Consider the following 18,191-nt stretch of genomic DNA (forward strand, 5'->3'; position numbering starts at 1 on the left):
GCAGCAGGATACGAATGTGAAGTGACTGAAATGGAGGCATACCACATCGTTGGTGTTCAGTGCTGAGACGGGTCTATATGGATTCAGATTTATTTCATTTAATTGAGATGTAAACCAGGATAACAGTATTAAATGCAAAAACCTTTGGTGACACAGTGTATTTGGAACAGATCTGTAAACAAGGAATTTTGATAGTAAGAGCATGGGTGTTATCTCCACTAATTTGCCATTTGTGTTGGTAAATTAGAGATATTGTTGATAAGCAATATTAATTCAACTGTGATTAGAGGTTAATGGTGAAGTCATCAGTAGATCGCATCACTTGAGACACGAGGAAAAACACATTAACACTAAGGAAGAGGTGGGCAGGTTGTCATAGAGGCAAGATCATGCATAGACATGATTATCAAATAGTTGCTGCCGATGAATGTCAATACATTTGTTATGTCATTACAATTATGTCAATACATTATGATTCTGTGGGGGCTGGAGCGTTTGAACTTTTCGATAATGGACAGATGATGCCGATATATGAGCAAGGAAACAAAGAGAGAGGGAACTGACCTCACTGGAGGAGGCATCAATAAATAAACAACATTAAAAATAATAGGGAATAAACTCCAGTGTGTGTGCAGCAGCGATGTGTGTAGAGTGCATGATTTAATAAATGATAATGTGTATTGACGACAGCTCTTATGCCACTGACCTGTGCATTGTCTCCTCCCTCTCGTCTATTCCTTGAAAGACATTGAGGTCATTTGCCAGGACTACTCTCCGTCTGGCTGATGAACCTGTAGACACAGAGGACTGAGACTGAACAGCCGGAGCTCATTAAGTTCATGAAGAGAGGGGCAGTGAATGGAGAGCTGGAGAACTGAATCATTCAAATTATTATTTCACAGCTTTAAATGGCATTCTGCCTGAAATAAAGCCATTTGTCTGAAAGTCGAGCTCAGATTTGCCGATAAAATGCCAATCAGCGTTCGAAAGCTGGTTTCGAAAATGTTTGTCTCTCTTGTCGCAGATGTGAGGCGTGTATTAGTGCCACTTACATCAAGAATAAAGGTGTTGGTCGACGGTGCGACTATGGAAGTTGATTCCAAAGGGATGACAGCTGAAAAGCAGCAGGCCTCATACCCCCCCTCACCCACGGTCTGTGCAGCAGTGTGTAACGTATCACAGATTCCAGATTGAAGCGTCTCCCTCTGCTTATAAACCGAGAGGGAAAGCTAAGATTCCTTTTATTATGTGTCGTAAAATGATCAGCATCTTTTCCTAAAGGTTCGACTAGTTTGAGAGCGACAATCACAGTCAGGACAAAATTGAGTGATGATGTTTACGTGTTTAAATAATTCAGTGGTGTGACCTGATATTTGACGCGCAGCTACCCGCATAAACGGCAACAGAAATGCAAATCTTACAGTGCAGAGTCTCTGTCTGTCGTCGTTCAGGAGTCAGTGTTTGAAGGAAGCGCCGTTTATTCCTCACGAGGCGCAAAGATGTTTCTGATCTAGCTTGAAAGAAAACCTCGTACCCGGAGTTGTTTCTCTCCAGCACAGTATGTACTTAATAATTACAGTAGAACCCACATAGTCTATGTCATCGTGTCTCTCGCACAAAGCTCCACCATAATTTGGGTAAAGACAAGTGTGAAGCGTCTACAGTTCAACCTTTACACTGGTGGCACAACACAAAACAATCCCTGTTGTCTGAGGGACACAGTCCTCGGACATGAAGCAGAATTGTCTGGATGAGGACAGTGGACGTGTCCTCAGAATGTATGCATGGATTGGAACGAATTAATCTGCAGAGCTCCTGTCATTTTCTTTTTATTGCTGTGTAGAATATAATCCCTGCTCCCAATGCTGGTATTTGGTTAAACTCAGAAAAAAAGGGTAAAAATAGATCTAAGCTATCTGCAGCTCTGGTTGGCAAAGTGGAAAATGCAGATACATCATCACCTTGATCGTGATGGTCCTGATTAACCTTTACAAAAGAATCAGGCCTGCATCTGAGGTTCATTAGGGATTTTTTTCCCACCGAGGAGGTTTTGTTTTCACATTGTCTGTCGGATGGTAACAGTCATCATAATGGATGATCTTGATGGAGAAAAAAAAAAATCTGGCACACTTAGGGAATCAGTATTGAAAAATGTGTGCACTCTGCAGATACTAATCAAATCGGGATGAAGGGAATTTAAATGTGGTTTTATAGGGACACGGTTTGGACATTTTATTTTATTTCCTATAAATCATTCTGGTCAAGACAAAAAAAAAAGCTTGTGAAAAATTCACTTAAGACTGCTTTGATGCACTGTATGAACCAAAACTATGGAATATAACTCTATAGAGTGTTAGTCACACCAACAAGCATTAACAGTTTGGGCTTTTCGCTTGAATAAATCAGTTAATCAAGTGATTGATTAATAGACTATTTCAGCTCTAATTGAAATGAATCATCTTGGAAGACGGTTCACCTCCATCCAGATGTTCGTATTAACATGTGTATTTAAAACTCGGTTTGTGAGTAGTTGCTGAGACCGGTGGACGGCGGGAGCAACCTCACATTGATCAGTGTGCCCTTGTCTGAACAGTACCCGCGACTGCAGCGACAAATGAATCAAGAGAACTTCTGTTTCTTTACACAAAGTGAGGCTGCACATCATCTCCTCTGTGTCTGTGGAGGCAGGCGGTTGGTTTTGGTGAGCGCCATGAATGCGTTTGTGCTGTTGCGGCGAACCATATGAGAGATTGCTTCAAAGGGGAAAATCACTCCGGGTTTGAATGGGAAAAGAGATTAGCGGCGCTTGCTTTCCATATTAAAGAAAGAGACAGAGGTAAGAGCTGTAGCCGGATCATTACCGCTCGCCTCTGTTGGACCGCTCTCTTTCCCTCTTCCGCTGATGACTCTCACTGAGTCATAAAGAACAGCAGCCGGGTGCAGCCGTGAGGACGTTTGCCTCACAGACTCAAATTTGTTATTATGATTGTTACCTTTTGTGAGCCACGCCCTTTAAACAGGGCCGCCGCACAACCCCCCCCCCCCCTCCCCCTTATCAAAAAAACAACAACACATCATCGTCTGAGCTACAGGGGATCTACTTGCAGAAATGAAATATATAATTCATAATTTTGGCGTGTTTTCGTTCATGTACAATAACCTCAAAACTAAGCATTGTATCATTTCTTGTACTTAAAATAGACCGTTGGTATCTACATAGGAAACCTCTTGCCTGGAGTTTGGCATATTTCTACAAGAGCCTAGATTAGAAAACACCAAACAGCGGCTCTCGAGGGGCCGGGGGACCTCTGCGTTTCTACCTCACCTGAAGGCCATTGGAGGTTCTCCTACTTGCTTTGGAAGGGAGTTTAGAGGGGAGGAGTTTTACGTTAGATCTGCAGTCCCACAGCTCGAAGCCACAAAATCCTACACACTGGTTCTTTAAATACTCCCCGTCAATTTATTTTCCCCTAAGACTTTTGTGACAAACGCTTTCTTCACCTTCCACTCTTTGATTTCCAAGTCTTTCTAAACACTGACGTAAAAAGCAAGTCGGATGGATGTAATATGTAATATGATCGACAGTCACTACATCTTTAACCGAGATACAAACCTTACTGAGTGCCCACTAAGACCAACAGACCAGCACACTGGAATAAATAGAGTGAGTGAAACATATTGACTGGGCAGGGAAAGAAGTGATTTGTGATGGAAGGTTAGCAGCCCATGATTTATTTCTTTAGAGTCTTGATGAGCGTAATGCACCAGTTAAGGACACAGCTACCAACCCACAGTCAGTTTGTATCCTCCACAGTTGCAGCAGTGCAGTACAGGGTATGGACTTTTTATTTTGAGCCAAAGCTGAGTCACATTTTTCGAAAAACATTATGAGACATTTTTGTTTTTCATATATAATTTCAAACTATGTCTTTTCTAAGTTGTTATTTTTAATATCGGCGCTTTAACATCCATACAGCACCATTTAGCTGAGAACAGTCAGCGATCTGTTGGGCTTTCATGTGAATGAACTGTGCTACAATGATTTTGATTTTAAAGTACAGGGCACAAAAGAATCCTTTTAAATTTTGGAGAAATGCTATTCATAAGCTACGAATAAAAGCTGTGACTAACAATTATGTTCATGATTTAAAAAATGTGTTGCGCTTTTCATTTCAATTGCTCAATCATTAAATATGACTCAAGCTGAGGTCTTGTCTGACTAAGAGTTCAACACCAATTCTCATCAAGACTTACCTCTAATATGGAGAAGCTTTGAAATCTCATATTTAAGGAGCTGCAGGCAGCGACATTTGAAAAGTTTGCTTCATTGTAAAATGTTGGAATCTCAATCAGAAACAGACAGAGCACACTACCACTTAAGGAATCTCAATTTGTCAGTGTCAAACATGCAAAGCAATGTGATGGACGGGATTGATTTTATTATTTCGGACCAAATTAATGCAAATTGTCCCATTGATTTCATCTTCCCTGTGTCGGTGCCGTTTACGTTGCGTAGGCTTTTCTCCCCAGTAACTGAATGAGCATAACGACGAAACCAGTTGAGCTGTGCGGCAGCTGCCAGTGAGTTGGTGGTGTGATAATGGATGACTGTTACAAGAAGGGGCTTAGCTGGTTGTGAACACTGTGTTCTCCTCTATGTATCAGCGGGGCCACAGCTCCTGAATATGACAACAGCGTGGAGACTGGTTATACAGAGTGAGAGTTCCCGGTTTGTGAGTCAGGCTAAGTCTGCAGAGTGCACACCTGGCTGTTTACGACCCCGGTCGGGTGGTGTTTACTGACACAATGCCGTGTGTGTGTGTGTGTGTGTGTGTGTGTGTGTGTGTGTGTGTGTGTGCATGTGTTTCTTCAGGACAAAGCTGTGTGAGCGTGTATGGTTTGGGGATAATAGCCTGTGCATCTGTCTTTGTATAATTGTACTTTTATGACCACAGTCGCCGGATGATGCTGGCGTTTGGTGTTTGAGGACGCTTGTTGCTGGTGGATTTTGGGCAGCTGTCGTGCAGCGCTCTCTGCCGCGCCCGGGTTTGCTGTTTGTTCAGATGTGGGCCGGTGGTGTCATCTGCAACACGAGCAAAGTGTGCTTTGTCTGGAGAGGGGATCCAACCATTCTGTGTTTGCTGAAAACCAACATCAGCATTGGAAACAACTCTTTCCTGAGCAAACAGATTTAAACACAATAAGAGGGTTCAGTTTGGGCGTTATCTATTTCACTGCATGATAGTTTACCCTCCACATAAACCGGAACAGTGCATTACACACATTTCTCCCTTTTATATAGCCGTGCACGTTTTTTGGCTCCATTTGGATGTTGCCTCAGTGCTTTTATTGATGAAGTGCATTTACCAACTGCCCACCACTGAAAACTGCCAATTTAATTTGGAGCCATTTAATTTTGGAAAACACCTTAATTTAACTTGCCTTTTAGATGTTATGTAACTTCAAGGGAAAGCTTAATAGTGAGTCAGCAGAGGAGCGGCCTCACTGCGCTGGATTGCATAGTAGCCTCAGTATATACTGCATTCAATTAACTAATTACTGCTCTCATCATTGCTCTACAGCCAATACGCTGAATACTCACCAACTATGCTGAGGAAACAATTTCCGAGATATAAGAATAAGGATTATATGAAGAGAATCATTAAATATAATTACTGTGTATTTATGTAACCTTCTGGTTTAGTGTCTGGCTCCTTTCTCTGGTGTCAAATGGTGATTATATAACAAATGCATGTTTTCTTACTATTCACACACCCACACACACACATGTCTTAATTTCTTCAACTTGAAATTTTATTAAAAATTTAAATTATAGGTATTTGCTTTGTGTCCTCATAAAGTCAGTGTATAAACAGATAAAGGTCCCCACAACACGAGTCAACCACAATTTATTAGTGGACTCAGTAATATTAAAATCCCAGCTTTATCCCTGAATAGTCTTTACAATATCTAAAATAAATGTAACCATCCCCCCCACCACCATTACATTATAGGTGGTGACCGACAGCTGTGAATGTTTTTTTGGAGTATCTGTCAAATTGTAGATGACAGACTGGATTATCAGTTTGTGCCAAATACAAGGACTTCTTTCTGCACTCCAGAATAAAAAAAAATGTGACAAACGGGGCAATATGTAGAAATCTTTTTCAGTTCACTGAAGAATCACTAAAGGCAGCTTACTTTTTACAAGATATGTGCCTGAGGGGGCTTAATACCATGGACCTGGGTTAAAGGCTCAGTGGGTTTTAAGATGCAGCACAGATACTTTGAAATTGTAGTTGAAGCTGAACGATTTTTACTACATGTCTGTTTATCGACCTTACGTTATGTTTATCAATGGGCATTACATAGACAATTACATTTTTGATGTCATTATTTGAAAAATAGGAGACCTTGAACCTACCTCTGTGTACGGAGGTGCTTTATAAATAAAATTCCTTGGCTTGCCTCAACTACAAAAATGCTTATCATTTATTACAAGGCCAGTTTTTAGATGAAAGATTCTTGATCATTAAATATTTCACAGTGACGCCAATATTGTTTCAGCCACATGGTCGAACTATAAACTCTAATCCATAGTCATTTTGAGCTGTAATGAAGTTACTGTACATCAAGCCAATGCAGTGAGCACATCTCTTCTATTGATATGTGAAGGGTGATTAATGTCACTGCCTACTTCATTGCAAGCCAATGAATCACAGTTGTAACAGTGCAATCTTGATAAGAGCTACAGAGAGACAATCAATACCAGCAAAGCAGGAAAGTACGTCTTGGGAGTTTAGTAATACTGATGAAAATGGAGGCATTTCCTGTCATCCATCAACTTGGCTACTAATCAGCACAGTTCTCTAATCAGCAATGAAATAAAACTGACGCAGCGTTGAAAGTCTTAAATACTTAATGTGGTTGAACTGTGGTCTGGTTAAGAAGTGGACATGTTTTCACTGGTTTCCTGCTTTGTGCTACAGTGTGAGCTCACACACTCAATGATTAATCAATAAATTAAAAAAAAGCAGAGTAGAATTACCATTGTCTCACAAATGGCTGCCCTCAACAGCTGAAGCTATAGGTTTAACATCATATATGGTACTGTTAAGAATGAGTAGTTTGACATTTTCTGTCAATATATTAATTTAGCAATTGCTCAATTTCTTTTGCAGGTTGTGACCAAACTGTACACACAGCATACATCAGTTCATTGATTCAACAAATGTATTTAACCACTACATTTGGGAAGAAACAATTTTTGAAGTTTTGAAGCCAAAATACAAAACACTACCAAACTGAGTTCTTTCTGTTCTGCTCTGTTCCTCTGTTATGGCAAACTAGTAATATTTGTTTTTTGATGCATTAAATCAATAAAAAAAATCTGTCAGTATATTCATAACAGAGTCAAGCTTATCAAGGTCCATTAACCAAGACTTATAAAATCAGAGCATTATAGTTACCACTGCTGGTCAAATTTTGGGAATGCAATGTTTACCATGTTTACCTTGAAGTAAAAACTAAATAAAATGCATTGTAACTAAAAATATTAATAAAAAAGGAAAATAACATTGTACATTTTTGGATTTGGACCTTTTCCCTTTTTGTAAACAAGTAAAACTGGTAAATAAAGGAGGTTAATAAATGTAGGCACACGCTCACACATGATCAATCTGTGCAGGCGTACAATGCACTGTAGGCAACTGAAAGTCGACAAACTCTCAAAACAACACAACACACAAAATGCAATAATATGTAAAACACCTCAACACCACCAAAAGCCTTTTAAATTCTTTAATAAGATTCGGAAGCTGTCATGAGGAATTATTTGCATTGTTTAACACACCTTTGGTATCACGCATAACATCGTTCCATAAACAAGTGCTTAGTTGTATTTGGTTGTTTTCAGTAAACTGAATGTGATTTTTGTTCATTACATGAACGCTCACTTTGTTATTTTTTAATCAAGATGTTTTCGCTGCACAAGATTACCACTTATAATTATTGCTATTTCAGAATTTAATAATGTATTCTCCAGGGGAAAATAAAGCACGGTCTCTACATTAGAGACTCAGTCATGACATGTATCACAGGGATTTCGACCATTGCATCATGTACATTACGACAAAAGATAATCCCAAGCAAGTTTATTGGGTAAAATAAAGAATATTTCAACCTTAACGAAGATATGATTTATTGCAGGACTGTTGCATTAGACTGTCTCAGTGAGCTGGTTCCTCGCTCCATCAGAAATTGACAGGCGAGTGGACAGGAATGAGTAGGTTGACTTCAGCCTCCGAGTGTCTCCATAGACCCGACTGATTTGTCTGCTGTTGTTAACAGTAACATCTCCTGCCTCAGGATGTTCCTAGAACACCGTGGTCGATTAGAACATAGCAGGGATGTTTCACGCTTTCCATTTAATCTTGCAGCGAGATGTTGCCAAGGTGAATAGATTCAAAATCTTGAAGGAGAAGCACAAGTATTGATGTTGATGTTCTGTTGTGTGTTGTATGTGGATCTTTCATGTTTGGACACTGAGTGGTTTATCATGCTGACATTTGCTGTACCAGAAAAATCATGAATTGGCTGAAAAAGCAGTGAAATTAGCAAGGTGGAGGTCGTCTCTTTGTCTTTGTGTCACTTGAAATCTAATATGTGTGTTTTTGTATACACCTTCATAAAGATTTCCTATTAGACCAAAATCAGGCACTTTGGCGCTGACAGATACATGTTATGTTAGATGAACCTCGTTTTCTGAACATTACTGGAACAGGGTCGGGGTGATATGATGGACACGCAGATGGTGTTGAGATTGCCTCACAGGCACATGATATGCGGTACTTTTCCATCACACTCCTACACTAAAGTCTGTCACTTGCAAAGCGAGGCTGATGCTCGCGGACACACGGTACCAGCAGGTCCTTGAGCATGTTTGATATCCACAACAGCCTGGACTGTAAAAGTGAAGGCAGCTGTCAAAGGGAGATCATCAGTTTATTGACTGTTGGGTCACTGACACAATAACCATAGAGACAATAACCTAAAGACCAGAGTAAGGATTGAGACAAAGGGAGAACAAATATCTCACATTAAAAAAAGTATATGGAATATATATATATATATATATACATGAACCTTTTCACCTCGCCTGTAACACTCATGTACAGGATATCCAAGCACAGCTGAGGCCTGGAGAATTTCCTTTTGGGGGCTATTACGGAGGCATCGCGTCTGTGTGCGGTTGATGTTGTTATTTTGGCTCCATCGGACCGTGACCTACAAGGTCCACCAGAGCCATTTGTAGTTGAGTAGGTTTTGGTCGGGCTTGTGGATTGCTCAGCTCAGGCTCGGGAGAGGTATCCTCCGAGCAGAAGAATCCAGCTACCTCTGGGGTTTAAATCACGTGTGATGGTAAACAGGATAGTAAGATTGACCAGCCTTTTGGGACACTGGTTGCCATCGTGCAGGCTTTGTATCGACAAAGCAAAGCTTCAATCTTAGTATTGCTCTCACCTTCAGTCAGGCTATCTGACTCAAACAGATGCAGTCAGCAGAGGTGTTGGACCTGTTTCAACATGAAAGCACGAGGAGCTCGGAGATTAAGGGAGGACCTTGTTATTGGTTTTCACAGTGAGAACAGACAGTTGGTGTGATTTGGATCACTTGGTGAGGATGACCTGTGGCCTGCCTTCAGAGGTGTTGTGAGCTTGACTGTCGGAAACTGATTTTTGCGCTGCTTTGCTTATACCCCATGCCCAGAATAACCCATTCAGAATGGATCTTATATTCCCACTGCTTAAACTCACATGTGTATCTGTTGACACTCTCTCCTGTTTGCTCTTGCTCCCACAGATAACCAAGCAGCAGCTTCAGCAGACCAAGGATCGTTTCCAGGCCTTCCTCAACGGCGATACACAAATTGTGGCTGATGAGGCATTTATTAACGCTGTGCAGAGCTTTCATGAGGTACCAACTCGCCATAACAGTAACAGCACAATCACAGTCAACCATTTTGTTGTCTGGGGACGTGACGCTTTCAAATTAGTCACCAAGTGCCTCGTGCTTTTACGTCATTCATACGTGTGCATGCCTGTCTTTTCCTTTATAAAAATGCTGCTGGATGTTCATCAGCCATTCACACCTAGATAGCACACACGTGTTAGAAACAGCACTGTCGTCTATGCATCATATCCTCTGCCCAACATTTTCAGCATATTTACAACAGGAAACGCTTTCAGTCTAAAAAGAACCCCAGTCTCTTGCTTTTCCATGTCTGAATGCTTTTATTCAGACGACTGAGTGGTAAAATGGGGGCTGAAGCTCTTCACTGCACAAATTATGAGTCAGGTCGGGTGGCTGACACAGCCATCTTTTCCAACCTCACTATTCAATCTGCAGATGAAAAAGTCATTATTAGGAAGCATACAGTACAAAAGGCACGGCAGATAGCGGGGTACGTTAAAGGCCAAATCCCTGATGGAAAAAACAAGCAAAGCCATTATGAAAAACTGAAGTCTGAGATTGGACCCATCAGGAAACCCGTACAGACTGCAGTGGAAGTTAATTACAGCATGACCCCTACGTAGTTTATAATATTTAATATAAATGTGAAATATACTAGCAGTTAAAGCTTGGAAGGTAAAATGATTATGATAAGAACTAAGAGTGTGGGTTTTAAAAATTAACATGATGAAGGCTTTAATATACTCTGCGTATCCAAACTTATACATGATGCTCACATACTGCAAAAGAGGCTCGAGTGAAAGTGAGGAGCGGAAGTGTCATGGAACATAATGAGTCTTACCAAATTCTACATGAACACATTTCATAAAGTGACTAGCCGTGTGAAGATGTGTATATGAAACATGGAATATGACATAACCATAATTCGCTTTGTAGCTCTGCCTATGTTTCCTGTCACCTTTTACTATAAAGTTATAAATGCCAGTAGAAAATGTGTTCCTGGGTGTTGAAGGCCCTCCCTTGGAGATGAGTTGTATAATATATCCTTTTTTAATGTCGTCTCAGACTTGTGACAGCGGCTGTTGAAACAATTATGTTTTGAAGTATTTTCCATTAAATGCAGCTATAATGATATTTATTATTGCACTTGTGTGACAGAAGCTGTGTAAAACCTCCTGGAAAATATGCTGAAGATAAGAATAATGGTCAACACGAGAAATCAATGTGGCCCACTTCTCGTTTTGAAGAAGTGTCTTCGCCAGACTTTATTAGCACACTGACGATTTATAATAATAATAATGTAATAACAGATTCTTTAGCCACATTTTAACTTTAAAAAACTTCAATAAAATTGTACGTATTTCGACTTTTTCTTCTCTTAGATAAATTAGCACCTCATCCACAGTGTGTCTTTCACTTATCTCCAAACATATTTAATTAATACGAATTTTTTAATTCATACTAATTTCCTCATCCACTTAAAGTGGCCTCTTTATTGAAACACTGACAGCCACGATTATTAGTGACATTATGCATGAACAAAAATGTTCCTCATGCTGTGCACTGAAACCAAAAGACTGACTTGATATCTTATTCATTTCAGCTGCACCCTTTTGTTATCCACTGAGACATACACCCAATGACAAGGATAACGTACCGATGTACCGTAATGTTTCACGACAGTAGTTGTTTCTTTTTAGCCATAATGGATGCTGAGAACAAAATGTGACTGTCAGAGTGACAAAACCGTCAGCTCTGGTGGTTACTTCACTTGATGCTGTGACAATATGGCCTCGTCTGTCTCTGTCAGTCTGTCAGTAGCAGGGGACAGAGAGCAGTCTCGGCCGTGTTGAGTCACAGCCTTGCATACTCTTTAATGTTTTTTATTCAACTCAAAGAAAAACAACGTAACGGTTTCCTTTTTTCTGACGAAGAAAGACATTTACTGTTTGAGGGAAATTGCAGCAACGCTTGCTTGGCAATGAACTGTAACTATGAGTCTATCCAGAAGTCTCATTATCATCATTGCTCATTTAAAAGAAGTGCTTCTTTACTGTGAATGTTCTGTGAACTCTTGCTCAACTACAGTTATTGACATTGGTCTCTCACAATGTAGGTGTTCCTGAAGAGTGACCGTGTGGCTAAAATGGTCCAGAGTGGTGGCTTCTCGGCCAATGATTTCAGGGAAGTGTTCAAGAGGCACATTGAGAAGCGCGTGCGCAGCCTTCCAGAGATCGACGGTCTGAGCAAGGAGACGGTCCTCAGCTCCTGGATGGCCAAGTTCGACACCATCTACCGCGGTGACGAAGATCCACGCAAGGCACAGCAACGCATGACCGCGAGCGCCGCTTCCGAACTAATCCTCAGCAAAGACCAGCTGTACGAGATGTTCCAAAATATCCTCGGCATCAAAAAGTTTGAGCACCAGCTGCTTTACCAGGCCTGCCAGGTGAGTTCCTCAAGCCAACAGGGCATTTCCATCAAAAATACCATTCAGTCTTTAGTGAATATTTCCAACAGACACCACAACGTCCTGTTCCCAACAGCTATTACATGTGCTGCAGGTTATAATCTGTAGATCCTGCGTTTTGCCTGAAGTTGACCCCAGACTGGCTATTAAGCTCCACCCTTAGATGCACTAATCGAATGTATTGGATCAGTATCAGCACTCAGACTGGGCTTATTGAGTGAATGGGGTATCGTCATGACATAATCAATATATGTTTCTTTGACAATGTCATTACAGAATTAATTAATTCAGTCGGTCAAACCTTGGCCTGATTTTACTCTGACTATAAAAAACAGTCCAATTAGCCTCTACCAGTAAGAGATAAAGGATACATTTTGGAAAAGGAAGAATCAGATCAGAGGATCTACAGTTAAGAGAAGGTATTGGAGTCAGTATCATTTGGGTCATTGCATCCTCACCCCTTTTTTACCACCTCCACATTTAACCCACAGAGTTCAGAGGTGACCCAACGACCAAACTGTCAGCTTGAGTCATTCATCAGATACATTATCTAATTTTTTTAAAATAAACACTAAAAAGTGTATTTGGTGCTTTAGTGATATTAGTATTAAACTCGTAATTGTTATCTATGGTATCTGTCTAAGTTAAAAGATATGTCTTCTGATTACCTGCCAGCAATACTTCATTGTTTATATATTAGTGGGCACTGGGGTGCTTCTGTCAGACATAACTCTCCTTCCCTTTCTGTCTTCACTGCCTTACTGCTCTCTACGGGAATGCTGAAAGCAGCACTAATCTATTCCTCCTTCAGGAGCTTGATTAAAAGTCTTATCATGGCAGGATTTGGAGGAAGCCTCCACATTTACATCTGCTCATCATTTAATGTATAAAAAAACCTTACCTCTTCATTACATTTGAATCTAGTGAACACCCCTTTTGGGAGCCAATGACTTTAAAATGCTGAGTTTCCTTGGAACCAGCGTTTTTTTTTTTTTCATTAGTTGCTAATGTGGGCATATGGCAAGAGGTGCTGTTCAACGAATTAGATTGTTCGGTATTGTTCAAATGTCTCTGTTGGCAGAGATCGATACTGGCTCTGTTCTTCGCAGTGTTCATTAGTCTGATGCCTCTAATGCTGTGGTGCAATACATCGCCACAGCCTCCAGATCCAGTATGCATTACCAAGTCTTTGAAGATACTTAACCTAGTTTTTTATCCATGTGCTGGCAGCAGAGCTGTTAGTGTAGGGTCAGAAATCTGCATGCAGGAGGTAAAACCATGTCCCTGAACACAAGCCACACTGAGCAATACAGAGCGGCTGAGAAACATAGGACAATACAGCATCATGAAGGCACTGGTGTTGCAGATGTACAGATTAATACTGGGAAGTAACATTTATTTTTGGACACAACAGGTAAAGGTGGCATCCCTGTCCTAGTTGTGTGAAAGGGACAGATTTGGGACGGAGATGTATAATTTCAGCCAGTTGCTTTCTCAGCTGTTCATGGAGTTGTCCCTCTCTTTTCAGTCGCTCTTGCTCTCAGAGTACTAATGGTGGCTTTGAGCATCCCTCCCTAAATGATCAAATCCACACTTAAAGGACAGGCCCAGGGCTGCTGGGATTTGATGAAAGGTTTTCATTGACTGACTGAAATTCAGAAGCAGGGTTATTTTTTTTATCATTTATCTTTTTTTGGGGGCGATTTCTATTATGTGTAGTTACATCTAAACAGCAAAAAGCAAGCGCTGGTCTATTTCTGTCTCCTGCTGAAGTAAGAGCAGATCCTGGAAATGACTAAGACTGATTGGTGCGGCCAGCAGCTGTTCCAGCCAGACTCTGAACACACTCGGCTCCCTAATGGCTGCAGAGGTTTTTTGGGGCTGTGGAGACACCAAGCATGACCAAACAACTGTAAGGAAGCGTTCGGTGTCTACACTACCAGAACCATCATGTGTTGCCGCCGGTCATAGGAGGGAAAAGATTTGTGATTGAGAGTCTGGCTGTGGTACGGTCACAGTTTGTTTGTCTAGTTTGTTTAGACTGTCATGGGAAAAAGTAGACAAACAAGATATTCTACTTCTCCAATATTCTTTAACAAAAGAATATCTTGTTAGTAGTAGGGCAGCACACTCCGCATCCCCCGCACCGGATGACATTTACCACATTCTAACAGGATCTGGAAAAAGCATTTATGATGCTTACAGTGACACACAATAAAATACAAATCCCCAAATAATCTAGTTGACACTTTACAGGGAAAAAAAGATATTTGATATCTACATGTATCGACCTGTATTAGCATGTTTTATACAGCTTGTGCTTTAGGTTGACATGCACCAAAAAAGAAATGATAATTAAATCCATTTACCATTAGATATGTAGGAACATTTAATCAATCATCAAAATCAAAATGATCTATTTTCTGTCCATCAACGTATCACCTAATTGACTAATCGTTTCAGCGCCAGTAACCTTAACCCTTATTTACAGTATGTAATGCTGAGGGTTTCAATCACTGATATTTTGTCACATCAGCAGATATTCCCACTAAAATGATTCCTTATCTCAAGCGGATGAGTAAATAACCGAACCCTTGATACGTCAAAGTAAGGCGGAGGCTCATCGGAATGAGACTTTACCCCCACAGTCATAAATCAGGGCCTGCAGGCCTCCAAGACTGACAGACCATATTCAAATCTGCTTTCCCTCTTTCAGGCTTTGAAGCAACTCCCTCTTCTCTTTAATTTGTCTTGTCAGCCACTGTTAGTTTGGAAATGAGGCCTGAGCTCTTCCTGGTTGAGCCTCTATCTGATATAATTTGGTAATGGATCCTCTTCACTGCACACGGACCGGGAGAGGATGAAAGCATTTGCTATGCCCGGCTACCTCTAGGCTGAAAAGGCAGTGGTGCTGAAATGCAGGGGGAAGCTAGATGGAACCTGCTTGGTTTTAAATTTAGACAATGTTTATTATGAGGTGAAAAAGAGTCAGTGCCCATGAGCTTTCTTCGCCAATAGCAGAGGATTTGGACCTGTCACATTCAGATCAAATAGTTGCGAATATTTTTCAATAGGTTCAAGGTAAAATTGAATGTGGTAGCATTCACAAGTGTATTGTAATCATGAGGGTTAGGGTTAGGGCTGGGGTTAGTATATTCCTCTGGCTAGTTGGTCTCTCCCTACCTTCCCTCCTCCTGCTGAATCACCCCATTACATTTTGCTGTAAAGTTAAAGAGGTCAGTAGCTGATAATTAAGAGACAGGAAGAGGTTGGCGAGGGGGGACAGCCAATGAGAGATCCATCTCTGTTGATGAGAGGACAAGAACGACAGGGAGAGATCAACTGAGTCAGTGAAGAAGAAAAACCTTCTACCTTCAACCATAATGGCTAATGCAGTCACCGTGGGTTTGGTAAAAGGAGAACTCTATGCTGTGTGTGTGTGTGTATTGAAGGAAATGCGGTCCGACCATTGCACTCAACTCTAAACTTGACTTGTTACTTTGTCAGCACAGTTTAGGCTTTAAACTTTAAAGTTGCAGAACGTCAGTAAGAAACCCCAAACCTTCAAAGACAGACTCACTATCTATAACACCGAGCGCCCCCCCACTTTACTTCAGCCGTTACTTTAATGATCATTAAGTCTTTGTTTCACTGTAACATAGTAAAAGATGATTTTGAAAGTACAAACGAGCACATTTTTTAATTAGCATGCCTCGAATGTCTCCAAACTCACAAAAGAGAAGCGTTTTCTCACATTGTGCACTTTTCTAATACACACACACACAGCAGATCTAAATATAGACCAGCTGCTTTCGACTCCTCCAGGTCCCATGCAGCTCCAATCTAGTTCTGCCCGCCCAGTCTTTGTTCTCGACAAGAATCCGCCCCTGGTCGGCCGTGATGTCTGCTTGTTATGTCCCAGCATCCACCGGGGAATCTGTCATCAGCTGGGCGGTTAACTACCCACCTGCTTCTCCTCTGTCACCTTGAACCTGCTGTCAGCTTGGCCAGCACTGGGGCAGTGTCACCTTTATTAAGCTGCAGCTGGCTGTCAGCTCTAGTAACAAAGAGGGAAACTTACCTTTTCGCCAGTTTTATTTCATATGGGATTGCCTGTCCACCTATATCAGCCTGTGGGCTACTGACAGCAGTGACCTTTCAGTCGTGGTGGGCCTGTGCAGATTGGGGTGTGCAGTGGGGCTCAGCAGGGGGTGGCTATTAGTTCACCTGCCCACTGACCTCCAGTTCTACTTCCTCCCACAGACAGAACCGCCTGTGCGTTTCTCTCCTGTCAAGGCAGAGTCGAAAGTAGGAGCAGACACCGGCCCCCTCCCCCTTCAGATTACCTGCGTCAGAGTCACTCCTCTCACGTTAGGCATTTTGTAGATGAGCCGCCTCAGTATTAAATTTAAGTTCTGAGGTATTGCTGACAATTGTGCAGTTTTGAAATTGTACCTGGACGTATATAGATTTAGGTCGGTTGTGTTTAGTGAGATGGGGGGGGCACACACACACATATATGACAGGAGAAGCTCAGCGTCAGTCAGCGACAGCCAAGCGGCTGGATTTCCAGGCATGGCACTGACAGTTGTTTTCGGGATTGCTGGCACTGCAGTCCGACCGGGCCCAGAGCTCGGAGTGTTTTGACAGGCAGCACGGATCGCCAGCAGCAGGGGAGAAGAGGCTGCTCAAGCACAGCTCAGTCAGGAAGGCAATCAGTGTGTGTCACAGTTATGGTTGTGGTTAAATCTATTTTTTCCACAACTGGACACGACAAGAAAAAAAAAAGAACCCCTCCTGCTTGTGAGACTTCCCACCACAGGATGATCAGCAGTGTTTCAGCCTCGCTGCGTGGCGGCACAGTGCTGAGTACTACTGTGCTGCGTTTCTTCTGCAGCTGGTGGCACATTCTGATTATCTGCTCTACTAAACAGGAACTCTGGGTTATGTTGCGGGGTGGCTGCTCAGTGGCCACCACTGGTAATACACCAGACTTGACGGTTCACACTAACTGTCATCTCCTCAAGAGGCCGTCTGGTTGACATCACTTCGTAACGTCCGGGATGATCAACAGAGCCATTTCCAGAAACTGCTAAAGCGGGAAGAATTCATACCAGAGAAAAACATCTGGATTCAAGACAATGCTTTTAACAAAAATGATCTGTATGAGCAAGATCATTATTTCTGCAAGACATTCTGCGGTTTTGAAGTCAATCAATAAACAGATCCCCCGACACGTGTTATTGTTTACCTCCTCCATGTCCTGTTTGGTACTTGATCCCAGCCGGAGCTTGTGCTCTTAACGCCTGCACCGAGACTCCAGCTCCTTCTCTCTTTAAAAGGATTGTTGGAGGGGCAGAGAATCAATTAAGCCAAACCTAAAAGACAAGGCCTTTCGATGTAATAGGAGAGTGAAGTACCATAATGCACAGAGAGGTCAGCTCTGGCACTCGGCCCAACAGCAGGAGATCAGCACTGTGAATCATCAGTTAGACAGACGTTGAGAGATGGAGAAAGTTTTATCTTTTCTTAAATTATCTTATCCTTCCCAAACTAGCCAGGCAAAAAAACTAACATCGAATCATTATTGCCTTTCAGGGCATCTTAAGATTATGAGAAAAGCAAGTTAAAGCAACAGAAACACAAACCCTACAATATTATAAATGACATTTGCTGCTGCTTTGTATTAAAATAAACGTTCTGTCTACTTCCTCAAAGTAGGAGATAACTAAAATCGAAACTAAAAGCT

General features: G+C 41.6%; 1 protein-coding gene across 13 annotated transcripts in view; it reads left to right on the plus strand.

Annotated features, from left to right (window-relative positions):
• Window positions 1-18,191, plus strand: part of cadpsb (Ca2+-dependent activator protein for secretion b) — a 58,701-nt gene that overhangs the window by 3,994 nt on the left and 36,516 nt on the right. For all 13 annotated transcript variants that reach the window (XM_053439555.1, XM_053439537.1, XM_053439625.1 and 10 more), the window contains exons 2-3: window positions 9,862-9,975; window positions 12,089-12,421. In XM_053439555.1, coding sequence (XP_053295530.1) covers window positions 9,862-9,975; window positions 12,089-12,421 — 447 coding nt within the window. The remainder of the gene's footprint in view (window positions 1-9,861; window positions 9,976-12,088; window positions 12,422-18,191) is intronic.

The sequence above is a fragment of the Pleuronectes platessa genome, chromosome 2, assembly GCF_947347685.1.
Source record: "Pleuronectes platessa chromosome 2, fPlePla1.1, whole genome shotgun sequence".
In the NCBI taxonomy this organism is placed as follows: Eukaryota; Metazoa; Chordata; class Actinopteri; order Pleuronectiformes; family Pleuronectidae; genus Pleuronectes; species Pleuronectes platessa.